Below are 18181 nucleotides of genomic sequence, written 5' to 3'. Positions count from 1 at the left end.
CACCATTAAGAAGTAAAATAAAAAAAGCCAAGATTGTTATAAAAATTTGCCAACACAAATTACCTGATGTTACTATTGCTACTAAAAACATCATTATTGTTATGTTAATGTGATATATATATATATATATATATATATATATATATATATATATATATATATATATATATATATATATATATTAGGGTTTTGACTTTTTTTCAACCCCATGCTCCTGTACTGTAGTATAATTTTCAGTCAATATATGTGCATCTTAAAAACTGTCTCAAAGATTTTTCATTTAAAAAAATTTATACTCATTAAAATATTTAACTGAAATTAAATAAATTTCAATGATTATGACAATAAAAACCAGTTTGTGTAGTTAAAAATCAATTTTTCAATGGCGGGGTGAACTTTTTTCAAAAGATATGCAAATAATAGTTCATTTTGTGCTTTTTAGGTAAAAGTTCATCAAACTACAGTACAGGAGCATGGGGTTGAAAGTCATAACCCTAATATATATATTTATGTATACATATTTTGTTACTTTGTTATAGACTAGTTTAATTATAGCTCTTTTGAGTCAACATAAATAATTTGGTTATTCATTACAATCAAAAGAGCTAAGATATTATCATAAAATAAAAGAAATATGGAGCAATTCATAGATCCAAGCGGTATAGATCCGAACTCACCAGATGCAGCAAAAACATACAACCATTGGTTAAAAACATTTTACAATTACAATTTACAATTTTAAACCATATTGAACCTAATGTCTATGAATTCATATCAGAGTGTGATGAGTTTGAACAAGCAAAGAGTATTCTTGAGTCTGTTTACATAAAACCAAAGAAAAAAATACTTGCCAGACACATTTTGTCAACACGGAAGCAGAAACTGAATGAATCAATAGATCAATTCCTAAATGAAATTAAAAATTCTTCTAAGGACTGTAAGTTCACTGCTGTAAGTGCTGAGCAATATAAATCTGAAATGATTTATGATGCATTTATAAATGGCTTACTCTCCAACATTATATGCCAATGTTTAGTAGAGAACAAGACATTAGACTTATCATCAGCCTTTGACCAAGCTAGATCTTTAAATGTGACCCAACAAAACTCAAACTTGAACTCCCAATCGACCACCATTATCTCTGCCTCTATTCAGGAAATCAAATCATTATTACAAAAACAATCAGCAATGATAATTACATAGCTGCTATAGTAAAATCAAAACAATTGTGCTGGTTTTGTGGAAACATACAACATCCATGTACTAGTTGTGTTCTGCTATCTGTAATAAATGTAAAAAGATTAGTCATTTTTAAAAACTTTGTAGAACATCTAATGTTTCTGCTGCTATTCCTAAAATTGATGATGGTTACTTATGTGCCACCATATAAACTTCAGCAAACTCTCTCTTCAGAGTCAGGCACAACGCCATTATTAATGGTAAGTATAAAGAAGTAATTAATTTTTAAACAATGCGCATTAACTTTTGAATGACGTTTATGTAAAAAAATTTGTTACGAATAGTTCAACATATTTAAATTCATTTATACAAATGTTGAGAAAAGAAAGAAATTTGTTAATATCATACATTTTTAAAAATATAATATTAAATTTAATTATTTATTAAAAAAAAAAAAAAAATTACCATTCGCTTATAGTAATAATAAAATTTAACTTGTTTTGCGGTAATTAATATTATTACAGTAATTCTAAAAAGTTAATGTCTTTAAAAAATTAAAATATAAAGAGAATTTTATGACATCAAATTCACATTTAGGTTATTGCATTAAGCATTTTTTATTTTAAACAAGTCCTGATATTGTTATGTTTCAATAACTCTTCAAAACAAAATCTATAACAAAGTCAAGCTGCATGTCCTAGATAACATATGTTTAGATATTATTCTTAGTACAGATTTTCAAGAGTTGAATGAGAGTGTTACCATTGAATATGGTGGAAAAAGACTACCCATAATGTTTGCAGCTTTAACAACAATGAAAACCTTCTGAATAGTTTGTTAATCTCACAAAAGATTGTCGTTCTATTGCCACTAGATCTAGAAGATATTCTCAAAGAGAAAGAAAATTTATTAAATCTGAAATTCGCCGCTTAGTTCATGCAGGAATAATAGAGCCAAGCAATTCACGTTGACGTGCCAAGGTCTTAGTAGTAAATGAAAAGACTAAACTTAGTATGGTAGTTGATTATTCTGAAACTATTATTAAATATACCCAAATGGATGCATATCCATTACCTAAGATTAAAACAATTGTAAGCATAATTTCCAAATACAAGATTTATAATACTCTCGACCTACGCTCAGCATACTACCAAATACCTCTATCATATTCTGCTTTCGAAGCTGACAATATGTTGTGGCAATATACTAGAATGTCTCTTGGAGTTACCAATGGATCTGCTTGTTTTCAATGCAAAATAGATGACTTTGTTGAAACATATGAACTAACTGACTGTTTTCCTTTCATTGATAACATTAAAATATGTGGTTATAGTAAAAAAAACATGATGAAAATCTGCTTAAGTTCAGATTAGCTGCCTTTGATGTTGGAATTACATTTAATGAAGAGAAGTGTGTATTTTCAACTGAGACTTTAGATTTTTAAGGTTACCCTATATCTTATGGCTCTTTGAAACCTGATCCTCAGAGACTTGCTTCTCTCATTAAGTTACCTCCACCTGATAATGCTAAGTCTTTACAGTATTATTGGAATGTTCTCATACTATGCAAAATGGATAAGAAAAGTCTCAACTCTCACTCAATCAGCAGCAAATATCAGCACTTGAAACATTAAAAAATGAGCTTGTTCAATCTTCCATGCAAACCATTGATGAGAATATACCTTTTACTTTAAAGACTGATGCTTCTGATTTTGCTATATCTGTTGCCTTCCATCTATGTACTCTTCAAGGGAGTGAACAATACTATTCTTCAATGGAGAAAGAAGCTGTGGCATTCATGTATGATTATAAATCAGAATAGTCTTGTCTCCATATTCTTATAATATCTATTATTGTCCTGGTCATTTTAATAGTGGTCCAGATACATTTACTTTTGTTAGATGTCCAGCAATAAGTTCAGAATCATTACATGATTTGCATGCTGCACTTTGCCATCCTGGTGTTACTCGCCTCCAACATTTTATTCTATCAAGAAACCTCCCCTATTCAGTAAAAGATGTAAAGCAAATATGTAAAGATTGCAGAGCATGAAAAGAAATATAAAACCCAAGTACTATTGCCCAAATGATGTGCACCTAATTAGAGAAACTCAGCCATTCATATGTATATCTATTGACTTCAAAGGTCCATTTACCTTCTTCAACCCCAGAACAATATATGCTAACAATTGTAGACAAATACTCTCGTTTTCCCTTTGCTTATCCTGTTAAAGATATGACAACTCAGACAATAATTAACTGTTTAACTGATCTATTTTCCACATTTGGATGCCTAGCTATGTTCATTCAGATTGCGGATCCTCATTATTATCTTCTGAATTAAATCACTGTTGTTATCAAAAGAAATCGCAACTAGCAGAACAACCCCTAACAACCCGATCGGAAATGGGCAAATTAAGAGATATAATGGAATTATTTGGTTGATTTTACTCACTCTGAAATCTCAAAATATGTCTATATCATCATGGAAAAAAGTTTTACTTGATGCGCTTCATGCTACAAGATCTCTATTATATATTTCTACTTATTGTAGTCCACACAAAAATCTTTTCAATTTTCAACAAAGATCATCATCTGGGTCCTCAATTCCTTCATGGCTTGTTAACACAGGATCTGTACTTATAAAATAAAAAGCAATGCAAAGTAAATATGAAGATTCAGTATACAAGCTTCAGCTATTTGAACCAAATCCTCATTATGCTAATGTGAAATTTTCTAGTGGTCCTGAAACTACTGAGTCTACTAAACAGCTGGCTCCTATTGGAACAAAACCTATAATACAAACATCAAACAATAATTTAGAAATAACAGCCATCGGTAACTACCCTTCAACCCTTAATGGTAGCAATGAAACTTCTTTAACATCCAAAAAGGAACTAGAAAATAATCTACATCCTATAGAGAAAATAGATATTCTTCCTTATAGATCTTCATGAGTTTTTAAAGCACCAGAAAAACTTCACTTGTAAATACACCTGAACACTTTTAAGAGGAGGCTGAATGTTATGTTAATGTGACACACACACATACACACACACACGCGCACACACACACACACACACAATCACACACACACACGAACACACACACACACACACATCTATATGATACACATATATTGATATAAAATATATATATATATATATATATATTATATCAATATATTTATGTATATACATTTTGTTATTTTGCTATATACTAGTATATTTATAGCTCTTTTGAACCAACATTGGGTAAAAATCTTTCATCTTCCTGTTGATAAATATGCTTCTTACATAACTTTGTGGATTCAGGGAGGCATGGAATTTTTTATTCCCTCTTGAAGATTCCAGGTCAAGTCTTACTCTTCTTAATGGTTTTCCTCACATTGTGCTGCTGCAATCGCCAATCAAAACCGTTACTTCCATATACTATCAGCAAAACAATTCTCCAGAAAACAGATGTCTGTTTATTACTGCTAGAAACCATTGTAAAAAGGTTTTATCCAACACCAAAGCCCGCTATTCTCAGGTCATGAAATCTCGTATTTCATCACAAAAACTAGGTTCTCATGACTTCTGGAGAGTCATTAAATGTATCAATAAGGGCAAATCTGTAATTCCTTTGAATCATACAAGACTGTATGATTCAGACTTTGAATCATACAGTCTTGTATGATTCAAAGTCTGAATCATACAAGACTGTATGATTCAGATTCAAAGTCTGAATCATACAGTCTTGTATGATTCAGACTTTGTCACCTCACCTAAAGACAAATCTGAATTGTTTGCTAAGAACTTTTCATCAATATCATCTCTTGATTCCACTAGTTGCGTTCTACCTGATATTGCCGTCAAACAGGTTGATCCATTGCTTGACATTCGTATCACTCCAACTTCTATATCTAAAGTGATTTCCTGTTTAGACTCTTCTACAGCTTGTGGCCTGGACAACATACCTGTTATAGTCTTGCAGAAAAGTTCTTCGAAATTGTTGTCTATACTTTGAAAACTATTTAACAAGTGCTTATCAGAGTCTTGTTTTCCAGCCTGCTGGAAAGCGGCATCTGTTATATCTATTTTTAAAAATTCTGGAGAGCGATCTGATTCGTCTAACTACTGTCCCATTAGTCTTCTTCCTATCATAAGCAAGGTTTTTGAATCTTTAATTAACAAACACTTAATTTCTCATCTTGAATCTAATAACTTTCTGACCATCAATATGGATTTTGATCTTCTCATTTTACAACTAACTTGATAACAGTAATAACTAATAGGTTTTATCATGCATTAGGTAAAGGTGGAGAGGTTAAGGCCATTGCTCTTGACATTTCTAAAGCTTTTTATAAAGTTTGGCATGCTGGTTTTCTCCATAAGCTTATTACGTTGTATCTGGTAACATCTTTAAGATTATTGAATTCTTTCTACAATCGTAGAATAAAAGTTGTCCTTGATGGACAGCACTCTTCTTCTTATTCTGTAACTTCAGGGGTTCCTCAAGGTTCTATCCTTGGCCCTATACTCTTTTTAATTTACATTAACGATCTTCCAGATATTCTCACATCTAAGGTGGCATTGTTTGCTGATGATACTATCATTCATTTTTGTCATGATAAGAAGCCTACACTCTCTGATTGCTAGGAGGGGGCATTTGAGCTTGAAAAGAATCTCTCTTCTGCTACAGCATGGGGCTCACAGTAGCTGGTGAACTTTAATTCAGATAAAACTCAATTTTTTTTCAGCCAATTTTTATTGCAATAGTTTAGATCTTCCTATATTTATGAATGGTAATATACTCAATGTGTCATCTACCCTTCACCTTTTAGGATTAACTCTTACTTCCGATCTTTCTTGGAAACCATACATCGATCAATAAAAAAAATAACATCTGTTAAGGTTGCATTTCTTTATTGAGCTCGACACTTTCTTACTCCAGATTCTATTCTTTATCTCTATAAATCTCAAATCCACCCTTGTATGGAATACTGTTGCCATATCTGAGGCAGATCTTCTAATAATGCCCTTTCTCTTTTAGACAAAGTGCAAAAACACATTGTAAACATAGTTTACAATGTGTTTTTGCACTTTGTCTAAAAGAGAGAAAGTTTTTACAATGGACATGCTCTTGCAGCCAACTATGTTTACAATGTTCCAACCTCCAACCATTATCACATCGTCATGTTGCTTCTCTTTCTCTTTTCTACAGATACTATAATGGACACTGCTCTAAAGCGCTAGCGTCTCTTGTGTCATCTGGTAAAATTCATTCTCGTGTTACTCGTCATTCAATCAAGTCTCATCCTTTTTCTGTGACTGTTCCTAAGTACTCCAAAAACTCTTATTCCTCTAGATTTATTCCTCAAACATCAGCTCTTTTGAATTTGCATCCTTCATGTTGCTTTCCTGATTCATACAATTTGCAATCCTTTAAGTCGCCTGTTATTCATTATCTTGCTCTACAATCTTCATCTTTTCTCATCCAGTAACTTTCAACTCTAATTAGTGGTTGCTTGCAGCCTTGTTGGAAGTGAAAATGTTTATGAAAAACAATAAAAACATAATTACTTTGGTTATACATTACAATTTTTAATGCAGTTATAACAGACATAAATATTTACACTAAGTAATTAATTATTATTTTTTTGTTTTTTATATTTACTTTTAAAATAGATTTTACAAATGAAAAATCTATAAAAATTTATTGTATTAAATTCGTTTTGATTTCAAAAAATTTAATTTTTGTTTAATTTTACAAATCATAATGCAATAAACTTTAAACTAAATCATACAATGTAACTGCAATGTTTCTGCTACTTATTTGTCATGTTTTAGTGACGAAATGCTATATGCTACTACCTGCTACCTCACTATGCATTATTGTTAGAAGTGTTAATATTAAGAAAAAATTGCCCTTATTTTCCAATAGATTCAGAGATCAGATTAAGAAGAATAATAAATTTATGATAAACATTTTTAAGTAAAATATAAAGATGTTATACAATGCAAATGAAAACATAGTAAACTTACCAAAATAAAAAAATATATGCATCAGATCGGTTTTAAATCAACATTTAGATGTTTTCTTTTTTTATTTTAAAACTATAAAAACCATAAAAATAAAAAAAATGTTTGAAAAAATTAGTAGAAACAGTTAAACATAAATACTTATGTACAAATAATTATGTATTAAAAAATAATTCTGCATCTTTTTTTTTAATTATTTTTCAATACAAAAAAACAGAGTTACATAAAAAAAATGGTTAATTTTCTTTATTTAGATAAGGAAGATTAACCATTTAGATTTGAATAATTAACTCTTGCATAGCATGGCTATAGAAAAGTGGATTATACAAATTTTTAAGTTAATATTCCTCAAAAATATTTTATTGTAAAACATACTTTCTTTGATAATACAATTTTATGATATAAAATATGCATAAATTTTATCAAAAAGAAATATAAAGAAAATGAATAATCTTTTTAGGAATATTTAGATAAATTTTTATTGACAATATCCTTAATACCCAACAATATTATAAAGATATTGAATATGAAGAAAAAGATATGCTAATATAGATCAGCAATTTAATGCTAGTTGTTTTTTCTTTTTTCTGAAGTACAGAAAAAAGAAAAAACATTTATGAATTTATATTTAAAAAAAAGCGATGAAATTAAAAAGTGATAATGAGAATTACAGTCATGTAAACAATGATATTTAAACCATAAATGTACAGAATCTTTACACTTATGGTTTTTTCTTTGAATTTCTTCTTTTCTTTAAACAGATTCTGTACATTTACTGTCTTTTTTTTTAACTTTTTTTAAATGTCATTGTTTATATGACTGTATTACTCATTATACACTTTGGTATGCATAAATTTCATAACTTTATTTTTACATAAATTCATAAGTACATTTTTATTTTTAGTGACAAAGTTATTTAAAATAAAGATATTAATTTTAGTGCTTTAAAGTTCATTCATAACAATTCATTCATAACATAAAAGTTTAATACTGAACAAGTTTTGATTTTTAAAGATGTCAGCACTATGAGTAAACACCAATTCTTCCTAAGTAACTACTAGATTTTAAAATTTGGTTTAATTTGTTAATTTTAGTACGTTCATCACAAATTACAACGATTGCTAGACTTTTAACCTCATTATTCCTTTTTTTTTTTTGCATTTAAAAAAATTAAACATAAACTTCTTTGTTAAATTTTAAATAGGAAACAACCACTTTTCATTAAAACCTTTAGAGAAGTAAAAAAAAAATGATTTTTGCTTTATAAACAAGAAGTTTCTTGACAAAACATTTTTTTTTTAAGTGATTTTAGAAAGAACTCTTTTATTATTTCTATTATTATTCCATAACAACCAAAAACTTTATTTGTGAAAATACTAACTCTTTGTAATACAAATTGTATAAGCAAAACTTTTTTATTACCTAATACGATTTTCGCAATCACTTAACCTAACTTAGTTAAATTTTTATAAAATCTTCGCATTTTGAATCTTTTTTTGTTATTTTTTTAAATTTTATGAATCGTTTACTCGATAAATTTATTCGAAGAAGTTTCGTTTATCTCAGGTATTCTCAACTACATATTTATTCTCAAATATTTTTACTTGTTAATCGTTCAAAATTTAGAATTTGAAGTTAATTCAGTTTCGTTTTATTAAACGGCTCGCGATTAAAGTTACGTCAAGTTTGCTTTTAAACTGGTTTCCATGTAGCCTGGTTTATTTTATTTTTATTTATCAATTTATTGTAGACAACAAATAAAAGTACGCACAGACAGAGGCCGGACGTCTTAAATAACTGTATTTTTACATTAACTGAGCATCTCTTGAATCGTCTGTTGAGAATTTTTGTACGTGTGTATAAACATTTAATCTCTCTATTAATATCAGTATTATCAGCTAAATTATTTTCAATTGTGTGACCTAGATAATTTAATTTGTCTACGAAAACTTATTCACAACCAGCTAAGGCAAATGAAGAAGTTTTGTATAAAGCTTTTTTGAAATCAATAAAGCATGTGAATATAACTCTAGAAATATAAGAATCAACTGTCTTTTTTAAATAGTATGTACAGGACGTTGTGGAATGATTTTGCTTAAAACCAAACTGAAAATAATCAGCATTATCGTGAGACTCTTAACTCTTAAAGGTATTTTATTAGCTCATTTGTTGATAAAATGTTTTCAAATATTTTAGACCAAGAAGGAGAAATTGCAATTGCTCTATTTACGTCTGTTAAGTTACCAATTTCAAATTTCAGTAGAGGTATTATCGTAGCTTCACAAAATGTTGATGACAAATGTCCACATTGCAAGCAAAAATTAAAAAAAATAGCTAATAAAACTTAGATTGAGAGACAATCTATGTCCTTCATATACAAAAAGATTTCATAAACAGGCCATCTGTGCCATGAGTCTTTCTTTTTTTTTTGTTTACACAAAGCATTAATAACATTTATAATGGTAACTTCATTATGTGTGTTAAGCAATAAAGATTGCGCTTTCTGTTCAAAATGTAATCTATGCTGGTCAGCATTAATTGATTTATACAATGTTTTAAAATGCATTTCCCACTTCGTGGCAATGTCTTTGTCACCAGTAACTTCACCAATACTAGGAACATAATTGGTTGCCTTTTTTATTTCTTTTTCTATACACACTGTCCTAGAACTTTTTAGGATCACCATTATTGATATTATCTGCACATTTATCAGCCTTAATTTGCTCTGCATAATTTTTAAAGTACCAAAAAGCAAGTTTAAATATTGCTCGAGTTTTTTTCATTCTTTCTCTAATAACTCCATGTTAAGGTTCCCCATCTATTACCCATTGCGTGAATGCATCCCTGGCAATCTCATAATTGTGTGAAACAAAGTCATTCCATCCGGTAACATTGAATTCCGAATTTACTTTAATACCATTTTGAGGTATTATGTCAGCCCCAGCAGGTTGCATACATTTTATAATTTTACTTTAAGTAATTTAGAAGCAAAAGATTCATGTGATATAGAACTATTAAAAATATTGAATAGCACTTTTACAATTTGAAGTAAATAATCTGTCCTTTATTCTTATTGAGCTAAAATGAAATAGTCACAAGCTTGCCAATATGGCATTCTGGGTGGTTCTTTTAGCACAGAACTGTTTATTGTAGCAGGTATACTATTTATAAGCGATAATGATAATGGTCTATGGTCAGATGCAATATCATTTAGTAATATTAAAACATTTGATATTAGTTTATCAACAGCTTGGCTACATAGGACATTATCTAATTATTAATGCCTTTACATATATTAGTAATGATGCTAATATTCTTAGCATCATTACTAATATATGTAAAGGTATTATTTAACCTGTTTATATCGGATTTATAAACTTTTAAACTTTTAAACTTAAAAAATAAAACTTTAAACTAATAAACTTTTTTTTTTCTCTCTAATTAGAGAGAAAAAAAAGTCTATTTTTATGAAGATCTGGGTTATCAATATTAATTTTTAATGTTAAAATCTGTTTTCATCCTGAAAAACTTTTACATAACAGATTTGTTAATTTACAATTGAATTTTTTTTTTTATCAAGGGTATCTTCAGCCAACTTTTTATAAGGAGTATTAAAACTCCGGCCAAAATTTTTTGCTTTTAAGATTGAAAGTGAAACCTTGCACCTCAGTATTTTGGCTACATAATGTATATTTATAGCCTACAGTATATATACACGGGCGAGCAAAAAAAAGTGAACTGGATTTAATTGTTCGTTCTTACGTCTAATGCACATCTGTGGACGATCTAAATGCAAACAAAATCGTGATTCATCTGACCATAATATTTTTGTCCAGTCTGTGTTTTTATTATATTTTACCCAAGCTAACCTTGCCTTTTTATGGCGTGCTGTATGACAATTTCGAGGCGTCTTAAAGATCAGGGGTTCAAAATACACCCATGTAAAAAAGTACCTCTTCTTACAGACCTTAATCCTATTGAAAATTTGTGGGACTATATGGATAAAGAGGTCCATAAAAATAATATTTCATCTTTGGATGATCTTTGGGCAGCCATAAAACAAGTTTGGGTTACGATACCTCAAAAATGGTGGTGGCCACACAAAATATTAACTTTTTTTTTCAAAATGAGTCGTATATATGTGTATGTATATGTATTTAACATAAGCGATATGTTATATTTTATGTATTATATTTTTAATTGATTAATAATACATAATTTACTGAAAAATTGTACTGTTCACTTTTTTTTGCTCGCCAGTGTATATAACTTATTTCGTTACATCGATTCTTGTTTCATTTAAATATAATATGTTGTTTTTATTTGTTCCTCAATTTTATTTAATGAAAGTTTTAACCTGCATAACATTTATATTTAAAATTATTTCTTTGTTTTTTATTTTTCCATTTAGGTTAAAATTGAAATATTTACTGTATTAGGCATTGTATACTTATTATTTAAAATTTAAGAAACATTAAAAATGAGACTATTCTCAGAGGCAGGTGTCATTTTTGACAAAAAAAAGAGCTAGTTTGTTACCCAAAACTGGGTAGCAACTTTTTTTGCACCACAGTGTTCCTAAAATTCTAAAAATCCTTACATAATTAATTACTGCGAATAAAATTACTTAGGTTTACCTATAGTTCATTTTGTGTCACGTCTTAAAATATTGTAATCACGGCCTAAAATATTTTAATTCCGACTGGAACCGGAATTGCCTCAAAGTGAAATTTTTATAAATATGTATTTCATTAAAAGAAAAAAAATTGTCAAAAATATTAGGCCACCTTGATTACAAGGCCTCCTTTTAATGGCGTATAACATTTTACCAGACAGACTATAGGTAGATTACAATCATCATCTTAATTTACCTCTATGGTTATTGTTGTATGTTATCAATAGTCTATAGTTATCACCAGTTATTCGTAATATTCGCATATCACTAGTCTATATTCGCAAATTTAATTATAAACTAATGTTGTTTTAAGTTTTATGTCCCTAGTTTTCAAACCAAGTGTTACCAGTTATACATTAGCGTATTTATTTTAGTTTGCGTTTATTAAAGAGAGCTGAAGGCAACCGTAATAGTTGAAATGATTTAAAGCGTACTTTCTTCAAAAAAGAGAAGTTTGTTTTTGTTATAGAATATTTACTACACTAAAGTGCTAAAAATTAAAACTCCATAAAATTAGTTTTTTTTTTAATTATTTAAAATTATTTGTTAAAATTTTTTAACTAATATTTAAAAAAATGCATATTCATATTAAATTATAATATTTAAAAACTTTAAATACTTGTATTATTTATATATTTTATTTAAAATATTGTTTATTCTGCAAATATTGACAGTTAATTAATGTATTCTTTTTTGATTGGTAACATCTATGTCAGATATTTCTTATCATTGATAACATCGGAAATCAGAATAAAATATCAGTTGTTGTTTGTGACATCCATTGTCAGTCGAAATAAAATAAGTTAATTTATACATATGCGAAGCCTTCATTTCCATGACGTACTGCAATTAAAAGATTCTTACGAAGAATCTTCTCGCTTGAGTAATCAGGCAACTGCAACGTATTAAAACAAGTCGAAGCTTCCGGGAGCTTCACATATATAAAAATATTTTAAACAAAGTAAATATATTGCAAATAAAGTAAATACGTCACAATATCATACACAAATAAATCGAGAAATTACATACTTTATCTTTGCCATAATGTTTTTGAATAGTGAACCAATTTGACCCACCGAGACCCTGTGAAACAATGTTGGCCGTCAACAAAACAATGTTTAACAAAATTTATTTAAGTCGCATTTGAAGTAAAAATAGTAAAACAACCAAATCTTAAAGCATCAAATTTGAAAAAATTAAAAAAGCTAAAGAAATAAAAGTTCGATTCAGTGACGCAACTATAACATCTGAGGCCCTTGGCAAATTTATTGAATAAAAGATAACTTTTTAAGTGATTTTGATAAATCACTTAAGAAATTATCTAGCAGTGTAACTAATATTCATTTTTGTTAAGTATCTAAAAAATTTAATTTTTAAAAGTATATACATTAAATATTTTTAATAACATATTTAATTGTTATAAGATATTTATAACTATATTTTTTTCGCCGAGTTTTCTGTTTCGCAAAAGTAATAATAACGACATTAATGTTGACGACATTAAAGACTGGACCATTAAATTTTAAATAAAGAAAATATCCTAATTAAGTAGCCTGCCTTGCTCTATGTAGTTTCTTAAAAAGATTTTTAATAATTTTAGTTTTGAAAATGATCTTTCAGCATAGCTGTAGTCACATACAAAAGTAATATTAATGCAGTACATAATTCAGGAAAGCTGTACGACATAAAATGATTCTTTATTATTATTAAATAAGGAAGTTTTCTAATACATGAAGCCTTTTTTTTGTCTGTAGATCGAAAACTGAGGATTTCCCAGGCAAATGATTCAGATTTTTTCAGTTTTTTTATTTACATACATCAACAAATTTAGATTTTCATTTCAAGAAGAAGTGTCATTTCAATTTTGCAAAGTGAAAAATTGAAATTGAAATTATTTCATTCATTGGAAGGAAACGCAATTTCAGTTGATTATTAATGATGTTCAATACTCGATAAAGTATGCTCAAATTTTCAAACGTTTTATGACATTTAAAAGATCGGCTGAAGTGCTTTAGAGGTCCATAGTTTGTAGATTTTTGCAACCAAAAACCAATAACAAAAAAAAGCTTCTTTCATCCGATTTGCAATTTAATAGAATAGATTTCGTTAGCACTTTTTAAAAAACCTCTTAAGCTAACATCTTAACATCTTGCCCATGGATGCCCACTTAGAGTATTAAAAACATCTTTATTGTTATCGTAGTTGAAATTCTAAAAGTGATCGATATTTCTTTTAAATGTGTTTAAATCTTAATAATCTTCAGTTTATGTATCGTATCTTTATACTTATATGCGCATCTGTATATTTTATCAAAATATGGTCTTCAGTTGTTTCTAACTTTATTTGATTTCAAATACTTATATAAGTTTTATAATTTTTACTAAATTTTGTTAAAAATGTTAAGTTACTTCTAAGCTCGTGACTCTAAGAGCTAAAGTTTCGGCTTCCATAGGACCCCATTTTGCCAACCCCGCCATCCTATAGTTATGCCACTGGTTTAATTGACTGATAAAAACTACACTGCAACTTTAGTAATATTTACCTTGAAATTAGAAAATCCACCTACAGGAACGCATGGCGATGCGGTGCAAAATTTTAGTAACAAAGCCTTTTCTTCTTCTATCATGTCTTCCACTGCTTTCCAAAACCATTTTATGACAGGGGAGTGCTCATTCAAACCTTTATACTATATAATACTTTAAAACATACACAATTGTCAAAAAAAATTTTTTTGTTAACTAAATAACGCACAAAAAAAAATAAAAAAATAAAAAATAACAAAAACAACATAATAAGAGTCTACCAATGTATGTTTTTTCCAGTCTTGAACATCAATCTTTGTCACTCCATTTAACAGCAAAGAAAATTCGTCCACATTAAAGATACTTATCACATCTGCAGGAATGTGCTATACACACATAAATAATATATATATATATATATATATATATATATATATATATATATATATATATATATATATATATATATATATATATCTGTGTGTGTATGTGTAGAGAGTGAACTTACTGAAAAAAAGCCTTGCTTGAAAACATCAATTTCCTTTTTAATAGATGTAAATAGCTTAAACTTAGCAACACGATCCAAGTATTCATCCTGAAAATACAAACATAATTTAATATACGATACAACCCTTAGATTACTAAGATAAATGTTTCTACTCAACTTATTATTAACTTTTATTATACCAAGTATACTTTATATCAGTTTTTGTTAAAGTTGAGTTTTTTTTACTCATTTCCCATAAATGTTGACCTTATTTTATTAAAAATGAAATGATACATTTTAATTTAAAAGCAATTTTTACAAGAAGTTTATAATAAAGAAAATTTTAATGTCAAATTGACCAAAGCTAAATTCGCTTTTTCTAATTCATACTTTTTTTGCAACTCTAGATAAACAGTCAAACTAGATAAACTTCAAAAACAGTCTATTTAACTTTTTATTATATAAGTCGTAATTCCTACACTCCTCTACTGTAAGTAGAGGAGTGTAGGACTGTACTACTACTACTACTACTACTACTACTACTACTACTACTACTACTACTACTACTACTACTACTACTACTACTACTACTACTACTACTACTACTACTACTACTACTACTACTACTACTACTACTACTACTAGTACTACTACTACTGCTACTACTATTATTTATATTATTATTACTAATATAAGTATATTAGTAATTGAAGTTTTTATTTTTATTGTCTACTATTATTACTGCAATAATTTATATTATTATAATATATTTATATAATATGTTATAATATATTATAATAATATTATTACAACATCATTTATTATATTGTTACTGTATGTTATTATAATCTACTTTTCCTCTAATATTATATCTTAGATATATAACAATATTATATGTTAAATAAGTATATATAAATAAATGAAATAAGTATATTTAGTTTTAGATATTTCAAACCTCTTATTTTATTTTTATTACATAAAATTTTATCTTTAAATATTGTACTGGTTGTTAAGTATTGTACTGTTTGTTAAGTATTGTACTGGTTGTTAAGTATTGTACTGGTTGTTAAGTATTGTACTGGTTGTTAAGTATTGTACTGTTTGTTAAGTATTGTACTGGTTGTTAAGTATTGTGCTGGTTGTTAAGTATTGTACTGGTTGTTAAGTATTGTACTGGTTGTTAAGTATTGTGCTGGTTGTTAAGTATTGTACTGGTTGTTAAGTATTGTACTGGTTGTTAAGTATTGTGCTGGTTGTTAAGTATTGTACTGGTTGTTAAGTATTGTACTGTTTGTTAAGTATTGTACTGGTTGTTAAGTATTGTACTGGTTGTTAAGTATTGTACTGGTTGTTAAGTATTGTACTGGTTGTTAAGTATTGTACTGGTTGTTAAGTATTGTACTGTTTGTTAAGTATTGTACTGGTTGTTAAGTATTGTGCTGGTTGTTAAGTATTGTGCTGGTTGTTAAGTATTGTACTGTTTGTTAAGTATTGTACTGGTTGTTAAGTATTGTACTGGTTGTTAAGTATTGTACTGTTTTTTCTTTTTTAGTTTTTCATTTTTATGTTTATTTAAATTTTATACTTTTTTACTTTTATACTTTCATATTTTTTTTTATAAGTTTATATTTTCATGTTTATTTAAAATTAGTACTTGTACTATAAGTAATATTTTTATGATCTCTCTATATTACTATGTTAAAAATTTGATTTTTTATTTCCTCATTTTATTAGAATTAAATCTATTTTATAATTCTATTTTATTTCATTACTCTTTTTAAGACTACTTATCAAGAAATCAATTAAAAGTTTTGAAACAGAAATTAAACACTTTTTAATAAAGTGTTTAATTTCTGTTTCAAATTCAAAAAATTTGCTTTGCCAGGTGTCAAAGTCAAAGAATTGTTGAAAAACTGCAGTAAACAAAATGTTCAAATCAATTTATTTTTATAACCCTGGCTCAATTTTTATAAACCCTGGCTCAATTTTATATATCAACTAAAAAAAAATATTTCACATCCAAAGTTTTAAAGGTTTTTTTTTTAAAAAGTTATCAAAATTCCATAAGCTGTTTAAGTATTGCAAAAAGTTAAAACAGCGTAATGATGTAAAAAATTACATCATTGTTTGAAATTTAAAAAATCATAGCCTAACACAAGTATGATAAAATAAAGTCTAAAGTCTCGTTCACTAGAAGAACATGAACTTAAATCTTTTTGTATGCATATAATCATTTACTTGGAAATGATTACATGCGTTGAATTAGTATTTATTTTTTACACTTTTAACAAATTTCTTTTGCATAAAAAAAATTTTAAACAAATTTTCAAACAATAAGAATAAAAAAACGATTTCTATTTTAACTAAAAAGCATTGTTATTGCTATCAGTATAAAAAGGTATAAAATCAGAAGACATACTAACAGCCATATAAATTTGAATGTAAGAAAACATTCCTAGAAATTGGTAACACCACATTTAACTTTGATTATTTCAAATTACTATTGCTTTACTTTAAAACTTTTGTCATGTTTAAAGAAAAGAAAAAACTTGTTAAAATTAAAATAACTTTTGTTAAAACTAAGTATAATTATATTATTAAAATTACAGAAACTACGATAGCAATAAAACAAATACATTTTTTTTAATCATTAAATTTTTTTATTTTTTAAAAAAGTATTATAAACAACCTGAAAGTAGAAAAGTATTTACAATATCTATTTTCAAAAAGTTAACTGAATCAACAAAAAAATATGATTAGCCTTAGTTAACCCAACAAAAGAATATGGTTAGCCTTAGTTTGTCCAACAAAAGCATATGGTTGGCCTTTATTATTATTAATTTGTTATTTAAATATTTAAATTTATAGAGATTACCTTAGCTAAAGAATAACTAATTTATCATTAGATGAAAATAAAATATCAGTGAAAGAACATTTCATAGAATGTTTAATTGTGAATGAATCAACTGACTGGTTTTGACAACAGGGCGAACATGAAAGAAAAAATATTGGGGTTCATCTCTGGACATTTCCTTAGCTGTTTATTTATTATGTGCCTGTCATAGCTACAATTTTGTACTATGCGATGTCGCTAAGTCATCTGTAAAATCAGTCACGTTGTTTAAAGTACTTCAGAGGCTGTTCACATTACTTTCAGCATCTGTTCATCAATGGATAATTTTAACTGATCACTTGGGATTAAATACTATAAAAAAAGCTTAGTGACAGATTGGGAAGCAAGAATAAGGCGTGTTAAAGCAATCCATTATAAAATTAGTGCCATCCATGACACTTTAA

General features: G+C 27.7%; 2 protein-coding genes across 4 annotated transcripts in view; both read right to left on the bottom strand.

Annotated features, from left to right (window-relative positions):
• Positions 1–7364, bottom strand: part of LOC100214361 (protein sel-1 homolog 1) — a 48469-nt gene extending 41105 nt beyond the window's left edge. The window contains exon 1 of the mRNA XM_065804707.1: positions 7204–7364. Coding sequence (XP_065660779.1) covers positions 7204–7225 — 22 coding nt within the window. The 5' untranslated portion in view covers positions 7226–7364. The remainder of the gene's footprint in view (positions 1–7203) is intronic.
• Positions 7365–12493: 5129 nt separating this feature from the next.
• The window catches only part of LOC101238367 (uncharacterized), an 81454-nt gene continuing 75766 nt past the window's right edge, over positions 12494–18181 (bottom strand). For all 3 annotated transcript variants that reach the window (XR_010640637.1, XM_065804700.1, XM_065804699.1), the window contains exons 13-17: positions 14906–14992; positions 14679–14783; positions 14418–14561; positions 12905–12958; positions 12494–12806 (exon numbers count right to left, since the gene is read on the bottom strand). Coding sequence is in view for 2 of the 3 variants with exons in the window: in XM_065804700.1 (XP_065660772.1) it covers positions 12684–12806; positions 12905–12958; positions 14418–14561; positions 14679–14783; positions 14906–14992 (513 nt within the window). In the remaining variant the exon portion in view is untranslated. The remainder of the gene's footprint in view (positions 12807–12904; positions 12959–14417; positions 14562–14678; positions 14784–14905; positions 14993–18181) is intronic.

The sequence above is a fragment of the Hydra vulgaris genome, chromosome 09 (genome assembly GCF_038396675.1).
Source record: "Hydra vulgaris chromosome 09, alternate assembly HydraT2T_AEP".
In the NCBI taxonomy this organism is placed as follows: domain Eukaryota; kingdom Metazoa; phylum Cnidaria; class Hydrozoa; order Anthoathecata; family Hydridae; genus Hydra; species Hydra vulgaris.
The sequence above is the reverse complement of the archived record's forward strand: the minus strand, read 5'-3'. Positions and strand labels throughout refer to the sequence as shown.